This window comes from Perissodus microlepis, chromosome 12 (genome assembly GCF_051167445.1).
Source record: "Perissodus microlepis isolate ML-2025 ecotype Zambia chromosome 12, ASM5116744v1, whole genome shotgun sequence".
Lineage (NCBI taxonomy): Eukaryota > Metazoa > Chordata > Actinopteri > Cichliformes > Cichlidae > Perissodus > Perissodus microlepis.
The window spans coordinates 3,797,630-3,818,139 of record NC_140472.1 but is presented as its reverse complement, the minus strand read 5'-3'; the positions used below and the strand labels follow the sequence as shown (position 1 = coordinate 3,818,139).

At 42.8% G+C, this 20,510-nt stretch overlaps 2 protein-coding genes across 4 annotated transcripts; both read left to right on the top strand.

Moving 5' to 3' along the window:
- Nucleotides 1-261: 261 nt before the first annotated feature.
- Nucleotides 262-6,721, top strand: asphd2 (aspartate beta-hydroxylase domain containing 2). Of its 2 annotated transcripts, none has more exons than XM_084945457.1 (4): nt 262-583; nt 1,660-2,876; nt 3,329-3,442; nt 3,621-6,721. In XM_084945457.1, the coding sequence occupies exons 2-4, from the start codon at nt 2,012-2,014 to the stop codon at nt 3,749-3,751; spliced, it is 1,110 nt and encodes a 369-aa protein (XP_084801583.1). In that variant the 5' UTR covers nt 262-583; nt 1,660-2,011; the 3' UTR covers nt 3,752-6,721. The 2 variants fall into 2 exon arrangements, with proteins under 2 accessions (XP_084801583.1, XP_084801582.1); XM_084945456.1 differs by having other exon boundaries at nt 262-587.
- Nucleotides 6,722-8,800: 2,079 nt separating this feature from the next.
- Nucleotides 8,801-19,901, top strand: cabp1a (calcium binding protein 1a). Of its 2 annotated transcripts, XM_084945455.1 has the most exons (8): nt 8,801-9,978; nt 13,142-13,327; nt 16,480-16,510; nt 18,004-18,147; nt 18,246-18,355; nt 18,434-18,508; nt 18,620-18,692; nt 18,788-19,901. In XM_084945455.1, exons 1-8 carry the CDS (start codon nt 9,250-9,252, stop codon nt 18,811-18,813), a joined length of 1,374 nt encoding a protein of 457 aa, XP_084801581.1. In that variant the 5' UTR covers nt 8,801-9,249; the 3' UTR covers nt 18,814-19,901. The 2 variants fall into 2 exon arrangements, with proteins under 2 accessions (XP_084801581.1, XP_084801580.1); XM_084945454.1 differs by lacking the exon at nt 13,142-13,327 and having other exon boundaries at nt 8,821-9,978.
- The last annotated feature ends 609 nt before the right edge of the window (nt 19,902-20,510 follow it).

The following is a 20,510-nucleotide window of genomic DNA, read 5'->3' as shown; positions in this document are numbered from 1 at the left end:
TAGCTAACACAATTTTATGCACAAAGGTTAGTGTGTGGTTAATGAGGAAGCTCTTATCATAATAATAATAATAATTATTATTATTATTGTTGTTGTTGTTGTTGTTGTTGTTGTTGTAGTTGTCGTCGTCGTCGTCGTTGTTATTATTTGTTTAGGGACAGTTTTACAGCAGACTCTACGACTGAAAGTCTGCCCTCCTCCACTTACAATTTTAGACTTTTACTTTGAAAGTCGTAACCGGAAATATTGGTGGGTATTCCTTTCCTTTCTGTGTTGGGTGGCTTCCCTGGTGGAGCTTTTAGTATTTACATCAATATTATCTGAAGCCTGTCCTCCGCTGCTGTCCTCCACAGACAGCCAGACAAAGATTCCGCCTGTCGGTAGAACAGCTTCTCATTTCGGTTTCTTTCTTATTTTCTGTTGTTGGTTCCAGTCACGACTTCTTTTGTGCATTTTGGAGCTGTTTCCTGTGATGTTGGCGAGTGATATCCGTCTGCCGTGTGCACTGCAGTGGTGCGCAGCTTCGCCTGGAGAAACACCTGTGCGCCGGTCTCTTCTACATGCCCACAGTCATGAATGTTGAGTAGGTATGAATCTGAAACCCGCCTCAGACACTCAGGTAGAGGGGAGGAAACGTGACCTTAGTTCTGCTTGTTTACTGAGCCTTGTGGAACGTTACAGCTCATCAATATTTTGGGCATCAGTTTGTAGACAGCTCGATCCCAGTGGCAGCATCCGTGAGTGCTCGGATTACATTCAAACAGTGGAGTGTTTGGAAGAATGAGCGTTTTATATCGCTCTCCTCGGCAGGGTTTGGTGGTCAGTGTGTCCTAAAAGCAGCGAGTGTTTGTCTGTGTGCGTGTGTAGGGGGGGTGTGGGGGCGTCTTGATGGTGTCAGACAGGATGTAGGGGAGGATCTGTTGGAGCAGGATTACCCGACCATTTTTGGTGAGAGCGCAGACTGGAGTTCTGATCACAGTTGACGCATTGCACTCCTCGCATTCTGGCTGCCGGTCCCATTATCATTATATAATCATACTCATGTAATCCAGCCTTTTTATTATTGTTATATACTCAGCATACGATTCCACAGACTAGAACCCGCTCCCCCTTCTCCTTCCTCCCCCCGAGGATCCATTTATGCAGCTCCTGCTGAGCAACCTATGAATGCCAAATTATAAATGTGGGTGGGTATCAGCAACTGTTTACGTTTATATAATTCACTCTTCCGAGCGCGTGCGTGTGTGTGCATGCGCAAAAAATAGAAAAGGGGAGAAATTTGAATTAAATGCAGCGATGTACCCATGACTCATGATTTTATAGAGAGGAGAACAGGGGTGTGTGGGTGTGTGTAAGGCTGAATTCAAAATTGTGTTCACTGTGTGTGTGTGTGTGTGTGTGTGTGTGCATGGGGTGCAGTTGTTTTGAAGTCAACAGTGTGTGGGTGACTTCCAGCAGCTGTGGTGGATCCAGGATGGTAAGTTTTTGTCAGAGAGGCAGGTGTGTCTCACACAGATACAAAGCAAAGTGTGACGAGTCCCACGTCACACCGTAAACAGAGTTTGGCGCACTGATGGCACCATCCTCCTGCTGTGAATTCTATACCCTCCTGTCTTCTCATGGCCCCCCTTTTCTCTCCCCTCTGTCTTTGTTTTCCAGAGAACTGATAACCCTAAGGCGTGGTGTCTGTCTGCATTTGTCTGAAAGAGCAGGAGAGGCAGCAGCAGAAATACCACACGGCCAGACATCATGCAACGAGAAACCTTCACTCGCTGCAAAGTGCTGAAATGTTCGGCCTGAAGAGCGAGCGTGTCAGATTGAATCAGCAGACTGTTTCCATCATGGAGGGGCGATAAGAGCTGCTTGACACTAGACCCGTGGCCCTGCGTGTGAGTGTGTGTGTGGTTTACGGTCACCTTTCAATCACAATCAAGAAAAGACACATTCACTGATCCTTCCCCGTCATCGTTTTGCGTTTCCTACCGATTCAGCAACCCAGAAACGAGCCAGAATGGAGTGGTCACTAGAGAGTGTGAGGGAGATGGTGGCTGGAGGGATGCAGTCTATAAGGGAGTGTGAGATCTGTGCTTTTGCCATAGCCATGTGTGTGCTGCTGCTGTTTATGTGGTACTGTTATCGGGTGGGCCGGGAGCATGGCTCTAGCCCTCTGCGCGGGAGGTATCTAGCTGGCACGGGACGGATTGGAGGTGTGGTGGGGGGCTTCATGAGTTCAGACTGTCGTAGCAGGGGGAAGGGAAAGCACGGATCCATGCTGGAGGAGCAGAACGGCTTTGCTTTCTGTCAGTCGTCAGAGTGCTTCCGCTGCACCAGCGCTGGAGAGAGCCTGAACCAGAGGCTCTATCACAGCCTGCAGGAATACGCCAAGCGCTACACCTGGTCAGGGATGGGCAGGGTGCACAAAGGAGTCCGTGATCAAGGCCGGTACCTTAACAGCCGACCGACCATCCAGCGGCCAGAGGTCTTCTTCCTGCCCGACCTGCCGTCAGCGCCTTTCTTCTCCAGGGAAGTGCAGAGACACGACGTGGAGCTGCTTGAGCAGAGCTTCCCTGCACTCCTGGCTGAGTTCGAGAGCATCTACCACCAGCCTCCGGGTCGCAGCGGCTCCTCCCTCCCGCCGGGGTGGAAGGCCAACAATACTCCTCGCGGGCAGTGGTGGACCTACTACCTGGTCAACCAAGGCACCCCTCTGGTTCTAAATGTCAGGAGATGTCCCCGAGCCTGGAGGGTGCTGGGCCAGCTGCGCACCTTCATCTCCAACAACGTGTTTGGGAACGCCTGCTTCTCAGTACTGACGCCCGGGGCGCTCATCACCGAGCATTACGGCCCGACAAATGTCAGGCTCCGATGCCACCTGGGTAAGAGAGTTTACTGAACTGGAACTAATGAGTCTCAGTGTGAATTTTAAGCCAACGCAACAGCAGATGATTTCAGTGTATTTATAAGGAACAACGCAGAGAATCAGCTGCTCTTGAAAACCTGAATTCTCTTGAGTCATGGAGGCAAATGGCTAAAATGTTGTGTTATGCTAGAAAATGTTTTCATGCAGCTGAGCTTTGATTCCCTTTCCATCTGTACCCTGTGAGATGGCTCTAAATAGTCATGTTTATTGTTACGTATGCAGTCATTTTAGTGAGAGCATTTAGAGCAGCGTGCTGTAATGACACAGGGCCCTTTATGACCTGTGCATTAGGCCACCTGAGCAGTAGAATCCAAACAAAACAAATGTTTTAAGTGCATTTATTATAACGACACATTGGCTCGTTTATTACTTTGTTGTTTTTTTGGTTTTTTGTCTTTTTACCGACAGGTCTCAGAGTGCCCCCTTCCTGTGAACTTGTGGTTGGTGGAGAGCCGCAGTGCTGGTCTGAGGGCAGCTGTTTGCTTTTTGACGACTCCTTCCTTCACAGGGCTTTCCACGAGGGTAAGAAGGCATTAAAATTAAATTAAAATTCAATCTTGGCTTAGGCTGTGTCATTTTATTTATTCTAAAAGAGGATTGGCCTAGTTCAATCCAGCAGCTAAGGTAGATGTAGAGCCTTTTAATGCGAGTCTGTTATAGATTTAAGGTCACAACATCGATTTTGTTTTTATGCACGCAGGGAGCCAGGAGGACGGCCCCAGGGTGGTTTTCATGGTGGACCTGTGGCACCCCAACGTGGCCGCCGCTGAGAGACAGGCTTTGGACTACATTTTTACACCGGGCCGTTTAGAGGACAGGGAGGGGAAATAGGTGTGAGTGAGAAGCCGTGTGTCCAAGTGAGACACAGATGGCATTTAGGGAGGTGTGTGTAGTATGAGAAGCAGCCCTTTTTTTTCTTCTTTTTTTTCCTGCCTCCAGACCAGCTCGCACATTCACTGTGTACATATTCTCCAGCTCATACAGTCTTGCTCTTAACTCCTCTTAGCACATGACCAAACATTGGGCCTCTTTTATCAAACACCTTTTCTCTGTCTAATTGTATAAGATGCAGCCATATTTAAAAGTTTTTTTAAATAGAGGTTAGTAGGTGCACGCAGCCATTTTTATTAATGTGTAATAACACCATAGCAGGGACCTTTTGGCTCATTTTTTGCTGTTGTTTTGCTTTATTTTGAATCACTGAATGTTTAATTGAGTACAGATGAATGACGTCACCGAACAGCAAAAATTTGGGGATTTTATCTTCTACTTGCGTCACATTTATTTTAGTTTCTGCTTTTAAAAATTCCAGCAGTATGCTAATGTGGGGCAAAGTCTCTTTGCGAGCCAAGTAATAACGCGTTACTCTGTCGCGCACGTCTTTCACAGCACACGTCGGTCCATAAGTCAGTCTGACCTGTCATGTCCCAAAGAAGTGAAGTCATTCTGCATGAATTAAAGACCCCTCACTTCCTTCGAGGCCTTTAGAAAGGCAAATGGTGACAGCCAACATCTGTTAACTCATTTTTAACTTCATAATATTTTTCTGTAACACCGCTAGAGTGGCATTGTTGAACACATCCTTTATTTGTCTTTTACGATTCACACTCCGTCGGTTTGAAGCAAGCCATTTTTAAGAGTCACAGTTCTGTCTGTGCCTAAGGTGACCAAATAAGGAAAACCTTGTCGAGATGATGTCAGTCGAGCAAAATAGTACAAAAAACTTTTGGGAGCAAAGCATTTAGAGCTGTGTGAATGCTGAACCTCTGCCCTAAACTGATTACTTTTCCATAACTTTGCCTCATTACTTAAACCTTTGACTGTGTTTATTTTGGCAATACCAGTTTTTTATATATAGTGTAGTGTACACTCACTGTCCGGTTTATTAGGTACACCTATTCATTTGCTCATGAACCCAGATCATATTAGCCACTCACATGGCATAAGCCCATCTAGACACAATCGAGGCAGCCTCTGTGTGTTCAAACTGAGCTTCAGAATGGAAAGAAAGGTGATTTAATAAATTGAAAGTGTCATGTTTGTTGTGTGCCAGAAAGGCTAGTGTGAGGATTTTAGAAACTCTAGGTTCACTGTACTCAAATGACCTCCACATTCACCAGAGCTCAATCCAAAAGAACACCTCTGGGATGTAGAGAAACAAGAGAGTAGTGTCATGGACGTGCCAAATCTGCAGCAACAGTGTGATGCTATCATGTCAATATGGACCAAATTCTCTGAGAGCACCTTGTTGAATCTGTGCTACGAAGAAAGGCAAAAGGGGGATCCGACCTGATGAATCTAATAAAGGGGGTATGTTTCAGAAAAGCTTGAAGTTCTGCTGGGGGAGATTTGATAATTCAGCTTTTTATCATTCAGCCATATTCCCAGCTCAGCTGTCAGAGGGTTTCATTTATAGTAACATATAGGACACACTTTTTCCTTTTTATTGAATGTTAACATATTGTTATTGATTGTAATAATTTATATGAAACCGCCACATGGTTAGTGATGGAGTAAAGGTGAAGAAAAGGCTCCGGTGTTTGTTGGCGTACTGTGCAAACTGTTGTGATACGCACATCAAGACAGATTCAGCCATTTGTACAAAATGATTTAATAAGCAGTGCAGGATCCTTCTGGAAATCTAATTTGGAGCTGGGTGCCGTGTTGGATTTCTGTAGTATTCCGACCCAACTGGCAGCCGTTACGTAGATATGGAAATAGAAATGGATCGCAGATAGAGCTGTAACAGTGTTAGAGCAGCTACAGAGGAATGTTGTCTTTGCTTGTCAGCAGTAAGGCGAACAAATACATCCATAACAGATACATCCATGTGTGGTTTGCTAACTGAGGTCCAATGCCGATCATGACGTGAATGTTTACAGACGCAGCTAATGTCTCTGTCCCAGCTCCTGCCGGTGTGCTAGTCAGTCGTGCTCCCCTTTGGAAATATCCCCCCCGCTTTCACAAGACATGGTTAGGCAAGCACATTTTTAGATCCAAGTGTGTGAGTCGACCCGTGCCGTACCACTGGAGATGAAGTGTTTTTGGTAAATTTACTAAACTCTTGTAATTTGGTTGCATTTGATATGAGGTTTGTATTTCTGTAAATAAGGTTGAGGTAAAAAACAAACAAACAAAAAACACAAAAAGCAAAAAAAATTGAATGGTCTCAGATGTTTGTTCTTTTTTAAACAATTGTCTTCGATGCTTCAAACTTTTGTGTTGTCCTGATTTCTAGCTAAAGTGATTGCATTTCATTGTCCACTTCAAAGAGCCATCCATGAGGTCATTTTGATAGATTAAATTAGTATATTCTGTAAAATGTTTATAAAGTAAAGCTCTGATGTTCTGTGATGGGTTTATATTTCCCTTTTCTTTCAATCACTGTAATTTTGCAGCACTGTATCTATTGTCAAGGCCACAGTCTTAACTCTTTAACAGCACTTGATGGATATATGTGCACAGTCTAAAAGCTAGTGAAAATGAGTCTTCAGCAGCTTTACTAGTCCACTGCAATTCAAGGTACCCATCAGTTCTAATGTTTACAAAGGCGTGATCATTTCCGAGCTGTCGACGGCATCGGATGACGCTGACGCTCAGCTGTCAGTGATTGGGTTTGAATCATGAGCGCTGTTAATCCATCTTAGAGAATGAAAACTGTCATTCCTAAAGCTTTCTACATGATGATGGGGCAACCGTTTTGTTTACATTTGGACTGAGGATTTGTTCTTTGACACCTTCTTGTGTGAATTTTGAACAGTATTTCTGTACATTTAATAAATGGTCGAGTATCTTATTTAACCAGCTGGTGTCTGAATTCTCACTTGCACGCAGGAGTTACAGATGTGAGTCGGAGGTAGGCTTCAATATGCTAGAGAAAACTGTGTGAAGGATAAAGTCTTATGGTTTTTTACTTGCACAACATAAAGCAAGAGTTTGTTACCTGTTGTCATCTAGATGCAGTTTTATACTTTTGGCACAAGGAGGCATACCAGTGCAACAATGTTGTCACTGCTCCGGTTTCTGCTTATGACAGTTATTTCCTTTCAAACTTGTTACTTGTATATGATGTCAAGTCAGAAACACTGTGCCACAATGCAAAAATGTCAAATGAGAAAAAATTGTGTGTCTCCTAGTGCTGTCCAAAAGTCTTGAGCCATCTCTCATGTCTATATTTTGTTTCTAAGCAGCCAAACTTTTGTGTAATTTTTAAAGTGGTCCAGGCTTTCTGAAGGTCATTCAAAGTTTTTCTTTGGACATTGGCTGCTTTTTCACTCCTTTTCAGTACAGTCCTTGTTTCTGACCAGAGAGGCACATACCTCAAGTATAACAGACAGCTTAGCAAACAGCCACTTTGAAATTCTATCTTTAGGCACTTTATTACTAGCAGTCTGTCACAAAAACACAATTTTTTCCCATTTCCCATGTATTTTTGTTTATCTATGATAAACAAAGCCTGGAGAGCTATTCTTGAAGACCACCTAAAGACATGACAAGAAGAGAGTTCAGGCTGAGTTAACGAATAAAGGCGGTCATACCAAATACTGACTTTCAAGCTTGTTAGAATTGTACAAATCCTATTTTTGCCTTATATACTGTATTTATATGTATATTTGCACACGTTTCAATTAAATACTCCACCTATTTCCCCTTCTCCTGGCAAAATATAAAGAAATGAGTGATAGCTCAAGACTTTTGCACAGCACGGTAGATCAGTGTGGTTTGTATTTGTAGTACCTCTCTAAAGTTTCATTCGTGTTTCCATACATGGGCTTTATAGCTCTGATTGTTCAAGGCCTGATGCCAATGCCACAGAACAGGAAACACAGTGGTTGTCTAAGCTGCACCCTTCATAGGCACAACATTGTCATAGTAGTCTGTGCAGTAATAGTTGATGTTGGTGGAAGGTTAGACCACCTTTAAGATTATATAGTTATTGAAATGTAAGCAACATATATACAAACAAGGATTATCAGTGGATAAAAGATATATGCACTGCACTGATGTCACTGAGTCAAAGAAAAATTCAATAATAAGCAGGTAAGTGCAAAAACATACAAAAAATCTTATATCTTATAATTCAAACCAGGAACCTTCCCTTCTTGCTGTGAGCAAAGTGTGCTAACCCCTGCCAGCTACTGTCACTCACTGCACTGAAGATCCTGGTTTGAGACCTGGCTGGGGCCTCTCTCTGTGAAGTTTGCATGTTCTTCCTCCATGAGTTTCCTGTGGGTAATCTGCTTCCTCCCACAGTCCATGCTTTTTCCATAACGAGATAAACAAAGTACCTAAAGTTTATATAGTATATAACATTGTATCAGTGAGGTTAAATCTGGCTTGCAGTCCTGTGATTGGTCAGTAACTCTAGAACAATGCTATAAAAATGCTACTTTATTGCAATCAGTTCCTTTTGGAGGTCACAATAACGCAACAGGAAGACAATCTAAATCCATATCGAAATGTGTAAATATGTTTATCTGTCTATGTGGCAGAAAGTGTAGGGTCTCACACTTCCTTTGTCTAACACTCAACTTTTCAGAGTAAAAGAGTTAGAAAACGGCGCAAACCACTGTGAGACATGTGCGGGGGAGTTCAATTTTCAAAACTTGAATAGTCTTTTGTTTTACATAAGAGCTTACAGTGCATAATAATGCTTTCTTTTTATTCCTTCTTCCTCTGTTGATTGTTTGTTTGGGCAGGTTACATTAGTAAAACATTAGCAACATAACTTTTTATAGGGTTTAAAGTTTTATGTTTAGGACGAGGTGGATCCAGATCCCGACACCCCCTCCCACCACCTTGACCATTACATAATTTTCGAGGATGCTGGCCAAAAACAAATTTGAACCACACCCGCTCTAGCCACGCCCCTGATGGTGCAGAATAGCCACTTACTCAGTTTTAGGTAAATATTATCCAAATGCATAGTTCTGTCATTAATTAAAGCTCCTGTGATATTTATTCTCCACCTGTTGTGGTTCACGTTATTATTTTTAGAGTCTTTGAATTCAAATTTAAGGAGCAGATTAGTATCTGTTATTTTCTCACTGAAAACTAGAGCACCGTGTTGTCTTGGGATACTACCATCCTCACCTACATCACAGCCGATGTCACACAAACAGACATTCACATCAGTGAGAAGGTGACGCGCTCTGCAGCCTATTCCACTGTCTGTGCGCGCTCCGGCACCGCTGCCGCACAGCAATCAGGTGGTAGCTCAACTTGAAGCGAGCGGGCTCTGCGGGAGAATATGTGTCGACAATGGAGAGAAAACGGCAAATGGTGTCGATGAGCAGCCCGCACACAGAGACCGGACCAGATTCGCCGCGATGAGCACCCCCTTTCCAAAATCTGATTCCACGACCTCCTTACTGAAATCGTCTTCGGCCGCGAGGAGACCGACACACCTCCCAGAGCACACGGCAGAAAGCCAGAGAAGTCAGCACCACCATCAGCACCACCATCAGCATCACAACCAGCGTCCCGCCGCGCTTCTGAGCAGCAGCAGCAAAGCCGAGGAATCGGCCGAGTGCGACGTCAGTGCCCGGAGACCCCTGTGCCATCCCTCCCTCGTCGGCAGCCAGGACAGTAGTAATAATGCAGCCACTCGGGGCAAGTGCAAGTCACATGCTCCTCACAGCCAAGTTTCCGCTCCGCCGGAGCCGAACGGAGATGCAGGCCGAAGTGTGAGGGAGCGCTCCAGGACATCAAAACACCGTCACCACCACCGCAGGAAGCACAACCGAGAGGAGCGTCCGGCAGCAGCGGGACCGGACGAACCGGAGCATCCCCGTCGCTGTCACACGCACTCCCGCGCGGTCCCCAGGGTGCCCTCTCTGTCGGACAGCAATGACGACAGGGTTCCCCTCTGCGAGCCGAGGGACCGCAACGGGGCCAGTGCGGCCAACAGCGGCGGTCAGGTCAGCAGTCCATCCCCGTCCTCTTACTCCCTGGTCCCGCTGTCCAGCAGGTCTTCTCGTCGCTCTCGGAGGTCCAGCGCTGCTTCTTGTGCATCAGATATTAATTTACGCACCATCCTCAATTCACTCTTTGGGCAGGTAAGGCCCTGAAATATACGGGAGAATTAAAGCAGTAGTGTGGTCTCAGTTAGAACACAACAGCTGGGTAAATTTCATTTTACACGCTGTGACAGTGACACCCCATTTCCATAACCTGTATGAAAATGATTATTGATTTTTTTTTTTAACCCTACTAGAAACCTTTTTTAAAAAAAAAAAAAAAAAAAAAAAAAAGACTATATCTGCATTGATTTCTGAGGCTTCTCTGCTGAAGGCCGCCTTGTTGTTAGTATATTTTTATGCATGAGGTGCACACAGATATGAAGCAGTGAAGTGTACATGTGGCTTCCCTTGAGTCCTGTGTGCAATCAGTGTGTCCTGTGATGCTGTCTGCAAACACTGACACTGCTGGACGTACAAGAAAAAGCTTCATCTAAACATCTCATTTCTTATATAATTTTACAGTTCTTCCTCCTACAGGTTTGCTCAGTCCTGTATGGTCCAACATCAGAGAGGTGAAAATCTCACATGTGTTAATGTGTATTTGTTCAAAGGAAAAAAAAAAAGGGGGGGGGGGGGAACTTATTCATGTTCCAGCATCAGTCTGTCAAGCACACTGCTGCGTTTTCTGTTTTGTGACTGAAGGAAATAAAATTGATGTTCCCGCTGATGATGAGGGGGTTTCTATTTTGGGCGACAAATCTATTTATACAGAAGAAAGGAGTTCAGCCTAATGTGCTTGGATTTTTATCAGTGCTGCACTTTTGCTCATTTTGGTGTGTGTGTGTGTGTGTATGTGTGTGTGTGTGTGTGTGTGTTTGGGGGGTATGTATAAAAGCAGCCAGGTTTCATTTTACACCGAAAAATCCGAACTAAGCTCCAGCTTGCTGCTTAAACTGCTGGTAATGATGTTTACTGAGGACATTTTCCTCTTCTTTCTCTTCCACAAAGGCCAAGAGTTTATTTGCTGCTTTTATAGTGTTTGGGTTTTAGTCAGATTATGAATCAGGGAGTGATTTACATATGTTGCCAAAATAGGCCGATCTCGGTCGTAAAATAAGCTCAGCACCGGAACATGGAGATCAACCTTTGTGGCTTCCAGAGAAACATTTTCTATTGCTTTGTAGTACAAGAGCCATTTCTACAAATAACCCGTGAGTCAGTCTGTGAGCAGTTCTATGAAAACATTAGCATGACCTGAAAGGGGGCTTTGATGAGACAGCTACAGAAGCAATGATGGGCAGAGATGTAACGCATGGTTTGAGCAATACACATGGTGCCTCTGGTAGTACATACAAAGTAAGCAGGATTTACATTGCACTGATTATAAATCTATGTTTAGCAGCACAGACGAGAAACACACATGAAAACGAGCACTTACACATGTAGATATACATTTCACTGCAATGGCTGGACTACATGTTGACAGTATTCCTGCCACTCACAGTCTTTCTATATGTGTCTCTTCCATGTGGCTGCTGTAGGTCAGCATGACCTTCCTCTCGCCTGCAGAGGGCAAAGGATGATGTGTGGGTGTGGGTGTGGGTGGGTGGGTGGGTGTGGGTGTGTGTGGGTGGGTGGGTGGGTGGAAGGCAGAGGAAAAAAAAATCAAAATTCATAAAATATAAAAAGGCCATAAATGAATTCAAATGCAATCTGAAGGCTGGACATTGACAAACTGTTCTGGAGCGAGAGTTCATCCGAGGAGGAAAACAAAGCTGTAAATAGGTCATCACAGAATGTTCCTCCAAACTTGCCTGCTACAGATTTTCCAAAACCCTCCCAGAGTGCATGCAACCCATGATGTAAAGGTTTACTCGCCGGCTTTACATTTGTTAATGCTTTGTTGTGTTTTGCTGTAGGAAAGTTTACGCCATTTCTCTCATTTATTCTCGTGTTTGGAGGTCTGTTAATCTGTTTGGAGCTGTCCCTGCTGTTTATAGTAGTCTGGTTAGTGTGACAGTCAGGTGAAATATTGCTCACGTCTTCTTTTCCTTGCATAATTCTGTTTCCTTCTTTGGTCCATCCACTTCCCGCCCTCGTTTATGTTCTACCCCTACCCCCACAACTCTCTCTCACTCTTTCCATATCATTGCTGGTCTTGCTTTTGCTACACTCCACAGTGCAGAACAGCATCCTTCACAGTTTCTCATTCGGCTGTAGGAACAGGTTAGAAGCCCGGGCTTCATGGGTCTTGTTGAAACCAGAGTTTACACTCCTCTCAGAACCCAGAGTGCAAGCTTAACGGAGAGAAGGCCCTCATGGTCCTTTTCGGTGCCTCTTCTTTCCTTTGGTATGGGAAACTGCTTAGACTGGCCTCTGAGAACGGTAAGCCCATGCTGCTGCACTCTGCCTTTCTCAGCTTCCTTCATAGCTCTTGTACTAGCTACAGTAGCACTTGCAACTTGGAAGCAGACTGTACTGCTGCATAGGTGGTGCATAGTTTTCTGCAGTTGTTTCTGTTTATTTTATTGCAAATGCTCATGGTAGCGCAAGAAGCATGCACCTAATTATTAATTAGATGCATACTCATTTTAGCCCCCCCCCCCTCACACACACACACAGAAAAAACAAAAGAAAGAAAAAAGAACAGAGTTTGATGTTTAATTCTGCAGATGTGCGTGCACTGCACTGCTTTGTAACCTTGCTCTGGAGTATAGTTTGTTAAACTCAAGTCAGGTTGATGGTTTCAGAAACTTGCAGATCTTTGTTACCATCCAGAACTGCTTTCCTGTAGAAGACATGATGTCTGTGATCAGTATATGTGTAACCTCTTCCCCGGTGCTTTCACTTGCCTTTTCTCTGCTTCTGTGTGTGTGTTTACTGTTCCAGTGACACTGTATAGGTGTGAGGTGCCAGTCCGTAAAATGTGGCGAGTAAACTGTTATGAACGATGAGTGGAAAGTTGGCAGCATGCTGGTTTATTGATGTATTTACCTTTCAGTCATGTCTTCATATTTTCCACATTGTTTCTATTGCATACACACTTGCACCCCACCACCACCAGCACACACACACACACACACACACAGGCAGTGATATATAATTCTTAGATAGTATTATTCTACTCTGCAAAGCTCAGCTGTGTCATCCCTCAAAGTATACAGGAGGTCTATAGTGACTTTCTCATATGAGCTCACGATTCCCCTCTCAACTTGTATCTTTGTTCCATTCTGCTGTGTCTCTGCACCCCTCTGGAAAGATGCTCCAGGATGCTGAGCGGAGAGTCAGAGTGGTGCTGTCCTGTGAGGAGATGGGCCAGTCTGGGTATCTTGGGTCTTATCAGGACTCCATTGTTTCGGTGACACAAAACTGCGTTCTCGTGAGCAACATACTGGGACAATCCTGTGTCTTCCTGAGTAAAGGCATGGCAAAGTGCAGGCAGGCTGTACGTAAGTCTGGACAAAAATTCTCTTTAATGACTCCTACCTGTCAGAGAAGCTGTCATTTCTGCAATTATTAAAGAAGCTGCAACTTTATTGTACATCATTTTCAGCTATAAGCTTGGAATTCACTGGTGAAGCAGAAGGTCAGAAAGATTAAATGCAATGCATGTAACCCAACAACAGTCCAAACATGTGTCACACGTGGATAACCAGCTGTAGCAATGCAGACACACCTTTTCTCTGTCTGTCTTGTTCTCGCTTTAACATCAAAAATCTGTATGTTTGTGCAGCGAGTGCACAAAATATTACAGCAGCATTCTGACATACTGCTCCGCTTGTCAGGTTAATGTGTAGCTGGAGCTGGATTAGTTAGCTTAGTGCCAAGATTAAAAAAGAAGGCAAACATCAAGCCTGTTCCTGTCCAAAGATAACAGCATACGCCTCCCAGCACCGCTTAAGCTTCTATTAATTAACGTGCTGCAGCTTGTTTACTCGATCCATATAAAAAGTATTAAAGGGGGGGGGCATGTTGTGGTTTTAAAGGGGACCTATTATGCTTTTCCATTTTTGCAGTATAGTGTATAGAGGTGGCATGGTGGCTGGCGCTGTTACCTCATAAAAAGAGGGTTGTGGGTTTGAATCCAGCTTGAGGCCTTTCTGTGTGGAGTTTGTATATTTTCTCTAGGTACTCTAGCTTTCTCCCACAGTCCAAAAGCATGAATGAGGTTCAGTTAACTGTTGATTCTAAAGTGACTGTAGATGTAATTGGTTGTTTATCTCTATGTGTTATTCTTGCAGCAGTCTGCCAATCCGTCCAGGGTTAGGGTGTATCCTGCCTCTTGCCCTGTGACAGCTGGGATGAGCCTCAGCCCCTACAACTCTGAATTTGATGAGCAGAAGAAAATAGATGGATAATGTGTATATGTAGTGTAGACATTGCTAGTTCAAGTTGGACTCACTTTTGAGTCAGAACTGATTTAATTCTTTATGGCACAGATTCATCAAGGTGTGGGGAAGTCAGAGATTTTGATCCATATTAAGATGAGAACATCACACAGTTGCTGAAGATTTGTCAGTCGCACATCCGTGATGAGAGTCTCCTGTTTCTCCACATCCTAATAGTGCTCTTATGGATTGATATCTGGTGTCTGAGGAGGCTATCTGACTACAGTAAACTCATGTTCATGTTCAATAAACCAGTTTGACATGATTTGAGCTTTTTGGTATGGTGTGTTACCTGCTGGAAGCAGCCATCAGAAGATGGGCACAATGTGCAATACTCAGGTAGGCTGTGGTGATTATATGCTCATTTGGTCCCAAAGGACCCAAAAGTGAGCCAAGAAAATACATTAATATATTCAAATTCCTTACACCATTACACCACCAGCCTGAACCTTTAATACAACGCAGGATGGATCCATGCTTTCATCCATGTTGTTTAGGCCAAATTCTGATCTTACTATCTAAATTTCACAGCAGAAATCTTTGCTCATCATGTCAGGCACGGTTTTTCCAGTATTCTGTTGCACAATTTTGGTGAGTCTGTGTAAACTGTACCCTCAGTTTCCTGTTCTAAGCTGACCTGAGTGGCCCCCAGTGTGGTCTTCTACATGTGCATTCAGAGATGCTCTTCTGCATAGCTAGGTTGTAACAAGTTTTATTTGAGTTTTTGTCGCCTTCCTATCAGCTTGAAGCAGTCTGGCGATTCTCCTCTGGCCTGTGTAATCAATAAGGTGTTTTCATCCAGAGAACTACTGCTTACTGCATATTTTCTCTTTTTCAGACCAGTATCTATAAAGCGAACCACATAAAACACAGTTGTGTGGGGAAAATCCCAGCAGATCAGCTGTTTCTAAAATACCCAGATCAACCTCTGGTACAAACAACCTTGTGGTTGGCTGATTAGATGTCTGTGTTAACAAGGTGTTGAACGGTGTGTGTAGAAGTAATCCTTGTGGCTAAAACCTCAGGCTTCAGACTGCTGTAAAAACTCTTTTTCTGAGATAAACAAGGTTTTTTTTTAACTGAATTATTCACAACCACTCCAGCTGAGTCCAACAAACATATAGAGCTGGAATAAACATAATAGGTCCCCTTTTAGAGAGGTTATTTGCTATACTATTGCTAGAGCAGCAAGTGCACTTCAACACACTGTAAAGAAAAGGGTGTGATATGTTAGTTTGTGAGTTTTAGAGGGTGATAGGTGGATTTTGCTACTTTCAGACAGATTGAGGCTAGCTGTTTCCCCCCTGAGTCAACATATTTATCACACAGACATGAGAATGGTGTCATTGTAATTTATCTCTTGGCAAGAAAGGCAAAAAGTTTTTATTGCCTTAAATGTCAACCTATTCCTGTAAGAACACACAAAATCCACAGCTCATGTATTTTCCTGTCTGCACTGTGGTGACTGATCGCGATGGTGATTTGCATAAAACAAACACGCGTCTTTGAAACGTTTTGCTCTGATGTGTTGCACTGCAAAGAAGTTCAGCTTTTTCTGTAGCATAAGTATATTGGATAACTGATAATGGTTGATGTATTAGCAGTGACTGATTGACACAGGCTTTGCTCGTGGACTGCACGTGCATTCATGTTGGGTTGGCTGGTCCTCTGGGCTCATATTTCTTCTTTGTTTTCTATGTCAGTTTTTTTCCATCTGAGAGCTCTTCGGGCCCAATGTCAGCCCTCAGTGTTGTGTTTAGACTTCACACGACTCCTGCTGTTAACCCCTGAGGACTCTGGGATATGTCTGCCTCTTTCTCTGTCCTTTAAAGGTTGCACTTATTGTAAGCCATTGTAAGCAAGCAGGAAAAAAATAGAAACAGTCACATTCTTCTATAATCTCCAGTCTTTATTCCCAGCTATGCTATATAGGAATTGGCCTATTTATGCCAGAAGTTTGGTCATCACGACATGAGATCGTTTCCAATCTGCTCTTACATCTTTACTTTAGCTGAAGTTTACTTGGCGTCTGCGGACTGTTATGGAAAATACTGCTGATTTAGAGTCAGGCGTCACTCAAGTCACAGCATTGTCATCAGTATGTCTACATAGAGCACATGTGCAGAAGAATATTTGATATGATGATGATGATGATGAATGTTTTCTTCACGGATTGTAATTTTGATTTTGTGCTGTTTTTTCTCAACAGGACAGAGAGCTGAGGCCAGAAGAGATGGATGGTAAGTTTCCCTTTACTTAATGCTGTCACTTTCTTTCTTTGCTGAGGCCATTAAGATAAACAAAACAGAGAGTGAAAAGATGAAACAAATTATTCAAATCCTTCATAACATAAGTCTAAAATTACCAGGATTTGTAAATGGAAACAACGTGCAAATGAAAGGGCTAGAGTACAGATCAATGCACAGACGCTACAACCCCAGTCTGCTGTGCAAAAATGTAAATAAAAACAAAATGCACATCTAATAAACAAATATTATATTCACAACAGAACATGGAAAACATGTCAAATGTTTAAACTGAGGAAATGGATCATTTTAAGAAAAATATGAACTCATTTTAAATTTAATAGCAGCAACACATCTCAAAAAATTTGGGACAATGCCATGTTTACCACTATGTCGCATCCCCTCTACTTTTAACAACACTCTGTAAATGTCTGCGAAGTGAGGAGACCAGCTGCTGGACCTTTGGGAAAGGAATGTTGTCCCATTCTTGTCTGATATGTGATTCTAGCTGCTAAACAGTCCTGGCTCTTCTTTGTCATATTTTCCCTTTCGCAATGTTTCCAATATTTTTTAAATATGTGAGGTCATCCCATTCAGATGATGCCTGGACCATATGCTGATCTATTACTCATATATACCTTTCAGCATTGACAGTGCGCTTCCAGGTGTGCAAGTTGCAAATTCTATAGGCTCCTGCATACCGTCAGAGATGCAGGCTTTTAAACTGGGTGCTGATAACAAGCTGGATGGTCCCCGACTTCTTCAGTCCAGAGGATGCAGCATCCATGTTTTCCAAAAAGCATTATAAATTTTGATTTGTCTCATACTTTGCCTCAGTCAGTGTAAATGAGTTGTAGCTCAAAGTAGACAGACGTGTTCTGGATCATGTTTGGTTCTTCTTCGTTTTGGCAGAACTTTAACCTGATTCTGAGGATGGCAGGGTGAACTGTATTCATAGATACTGATATCTGAGTGATTTTGGAAGCCCATGCAGTGATTTCCATGACAGCTTCATGCCTGTTTTTATGGACATGGCTACTCTCAGTCTCTTCAACCATTGGTTTGTGGACTCATTTTGATGCTCTGAGTTCAATATTTTGACTATTATTACTTTTTGCTTTTTTGAACCATATGTGAGGAGCGACTGGTGTTTTTGAGCAAAAACAAGGATACGCCACATCATACTTTGATTTATTAGCAATGTAATTTCTAATGAGACAACAATTTACTAAATGAACATCCTGCTGTAATAAATGAGACCCAAAACTAGGATTTTTGAAAAAGGGAACATGTTTACTGGGGTCATAAATCAAGTGCAATCAAATTAGTCACCCCGTTCTGGTCATTTGTAAGAATGGATAATTAAGGCAATTTTGCCCTTCCACTTGCTCTATACTTGTACAGCTACAGCCATCTTTTATATATACCATCTAGGGATCAATATAATTCAATTACTAATACGATTTCTGTTACTATTTTTATAACAGAGCTCCGAGATGCTTTCAAAGAGTTTGACAAAGACAAGGACGGTTTCATCAGCTGCAAAGATCTCGGAAACTGCATGAGGACCATGGGATACATGCCAACTGAAATGGAGCTGATAGAACTAAGCCAACAGATCAACATGAACTGTGAGGACAAGCAGTCATCTATACACATCACACATATAACCATATCCTCTGTGTCTTTTGAGGTTTGAAATTTGTACCAAATCCTCTCTTTTTTTAAGTGGGAGGTCATGTTGATTTTGAGGATTTCGTAGAGCTGATGGGCCCAAAACTCCTCGCCGAAACTGCGGACATGATTGGAATAAAGGAGCTAAAAGACGCATTTAGGGAGGTGAGACTGTCTGGATTCAAGTGGTTTTATTAGCTACTTTTCTGTTTTCAATACTGAACCTCGGCTTGTTGTTTTCAGTTCGATACTAATGGAGATGGTGCCATAAGCACGTCGGAGCTCAGAGACGCAATGAGAAAACTGTTGGGACAACAAGTAAGGTTCAGCTCAGAGCGAGAAAAGAGAGTTAGCGTTAATGAAATAGACGTTTTTTGTTGTGCTTTACTCACTGCTACCATCCTGTTTTTTTTTGTTTTGGTTTTTCAGGTTGGTCTGAAGGAAGCAGAAGACATCCTAAGGGATGTGGACTTGAATGGGGACGGACTTGTCGACTTTGAAGGTAAAACGTCCTTTTCAGACAACCTGTTTAAGGTGTAGCGTAGAGTTTGGCTGAGCTGCAGTTGCAGTTTCGTGCTCTTTCTTCTCTCCTTTCAGAGTTTGTACGGATGATGTCTCGCTGAGATCATTAAAATGATCGGTCCTGAATGTGAAGCTACGTCCTTCTCTACACTAGACTAACTACAACAAGACGACATACTGAGAACTTCTGAGCCATCCAACTCTGAATGACACTGGAAATAAAACTCCTTTGAATGTTACGGAGTGAAGGCGTCACCTCACACTTTCAGTCAATAAGTGTTCTTCCTGAAAAGTCTCCAGTTCAACTGAGGCAGAATTCGCTGTAGCCTAGCTGATGATTACCTAATTTATGTTTGGGTTGTTTTTTTTTTTTGCACTTTAATTAACACTAATAACTTCCTCTGTGGATAAATCGCTGGTGTCTTAGTCTTTACGTGGTCTAATTACGCGTCTCACAAAATGTCACCTTTGATGTACAACGGCGTCAGAATGAGAGGCCAAATGTTTGTAGAAAAGACGTTAAAGGTCACTGTACTGTTGAAAATTCCACTATATATTCACCCAGTATGTGTTATATTAGAAACTGTAACCAGAACGACCTTTGTGTGACATTGGTGCTCCACCGAGGAAACCATGTGGTGGCAATATCCTAACTGTGTATCCTAACTGTGTGACCATCTGTGGTTTTTCACTGTGCCAGTTAAAGTCTGATAAAATGCACCACTGTGTGACATGCAGTTCAGTAGACTGATGATAATGAGCTGCTGAATATAAATACTTTTCATGTATGTTATTCACTTGTCTGGGATGAAGGGCAGATGAAATATTTATAGAAGAACAAGATGCACAGCTTTTAAATCCGTGGAGCCAAACTGACACTATCCTGCCAATGTCAAGATTGTTTTTCTCTTTTAAGAAACACCTTGCCCTGTCTGGGATTACACAGTAGAAATAACGTATGTGAAGCGTATTTACAGTGGATGTGATAACGTTGTAAATGTACTGTCTGTCGGTGTCTCAATGATTGTATTTGTGGTAATGCTCCACACGTCAGTGCTGTCAAAAGAAAATTCTATGCATGCCAAAGACATTTATTACATTCAGTATGCACATTTGCATTCCTGTCTAACAAAGTAAACAAAATAGCCGCCAAGTTAACTGTAGAAGAATAAAAGGTGTTTACATTTGAGCCCCTTTTATTGTGGTGATGTTGCCAAGGAAAATATGTTGCTGTCTTTAGTTTGATATTTCGATCAAAATGAAAACATACTCTGACAACAGATTATTTCAGTGTGGACCTTTTGTTTGTTTTTCTATAATGCATTCATTTTAAGAATGATTGTGAGACTGCTGTTACTACATGTCCTGAGGACAAATCTCCGCCCTCCTTGTAATATTTGTCATTCATATAGCAGTATTCAAAAGTCACGAGCCAACCCTGATTTCTTTATGTTTTGCTAGGAACGCGGCAAACAGATGCAGCGGTTTATTTAAATATGTGCAAACATGCGTGGAAATGCAGTCGGTATAAAAGACAAAAACAGAGCTTGTGCAGTTCTGAAGAGCTTGAAAGTCAACATTTGGTAAGACCAAATGTTGTTCTTTAACACAGCCTGAACTCCCTCTGCCAAGTTTTCTTGTAATTTCTTAAAGTTGTCTTCAGGAATAGTTCTCCAAGCTTTTTGGAGGACATGCAATGCTCTTCTTTGGATGTTTCTGCCTTTTGTTCCATTCAAGATGTTTCTGTAACGTTGAGGTCCAGGCTCTGGGGAGGCCTAATCCATGACTGATAATGTAA

Excerpts from the sequence above, each read along its gene's own strand:
- cabp1a (XM_084945455.1), top strand. The coding sequence starts at position 9,250 with ATGAGCACCCCCTTTCCAAAATCTGATTCCACGACCTCCTTACTGAAA. Across the intron at positions 13,328-16,479 it reads TGGCAAAGTGCAGGCAGGCT|GACAGAGAGCTGAGGCCAGA; the intron begins GTACGTAAGTCT and ends TTTTCTCAACAG. Across the intron at positions 18,148-18,245 it reads CCAACAGATCAACATGAACT|TGGGAGGTCATGTTGATTTT; the intron begins GTGAGGACAAGC and ends TCTTTTTTTAAG.
- asphd2 (XM_084945457.1), top strand. The coding sequence starts at position 2,012 with ATGGAGTGGTCACTAGAGAGTGTGAGGGAGATGGTGGCTGGAGGGATG. Across the intron at positions 2,877-3,328 it reads CAGGCTCCGATGCCACCTGG|GTCTCAGAGTGCCCCCTTCC; the intron begins GTAAGAGAGTTT and ends TTTTACCGACAG. Across the intron at positions 3,443-3,620 it reads TCACAGGGCTTTCCACGAGG|GGAGCCAGGAGGACGGCCCC; the intron begins GTAAGAAGGCAT and ends TTATGCACGCAG.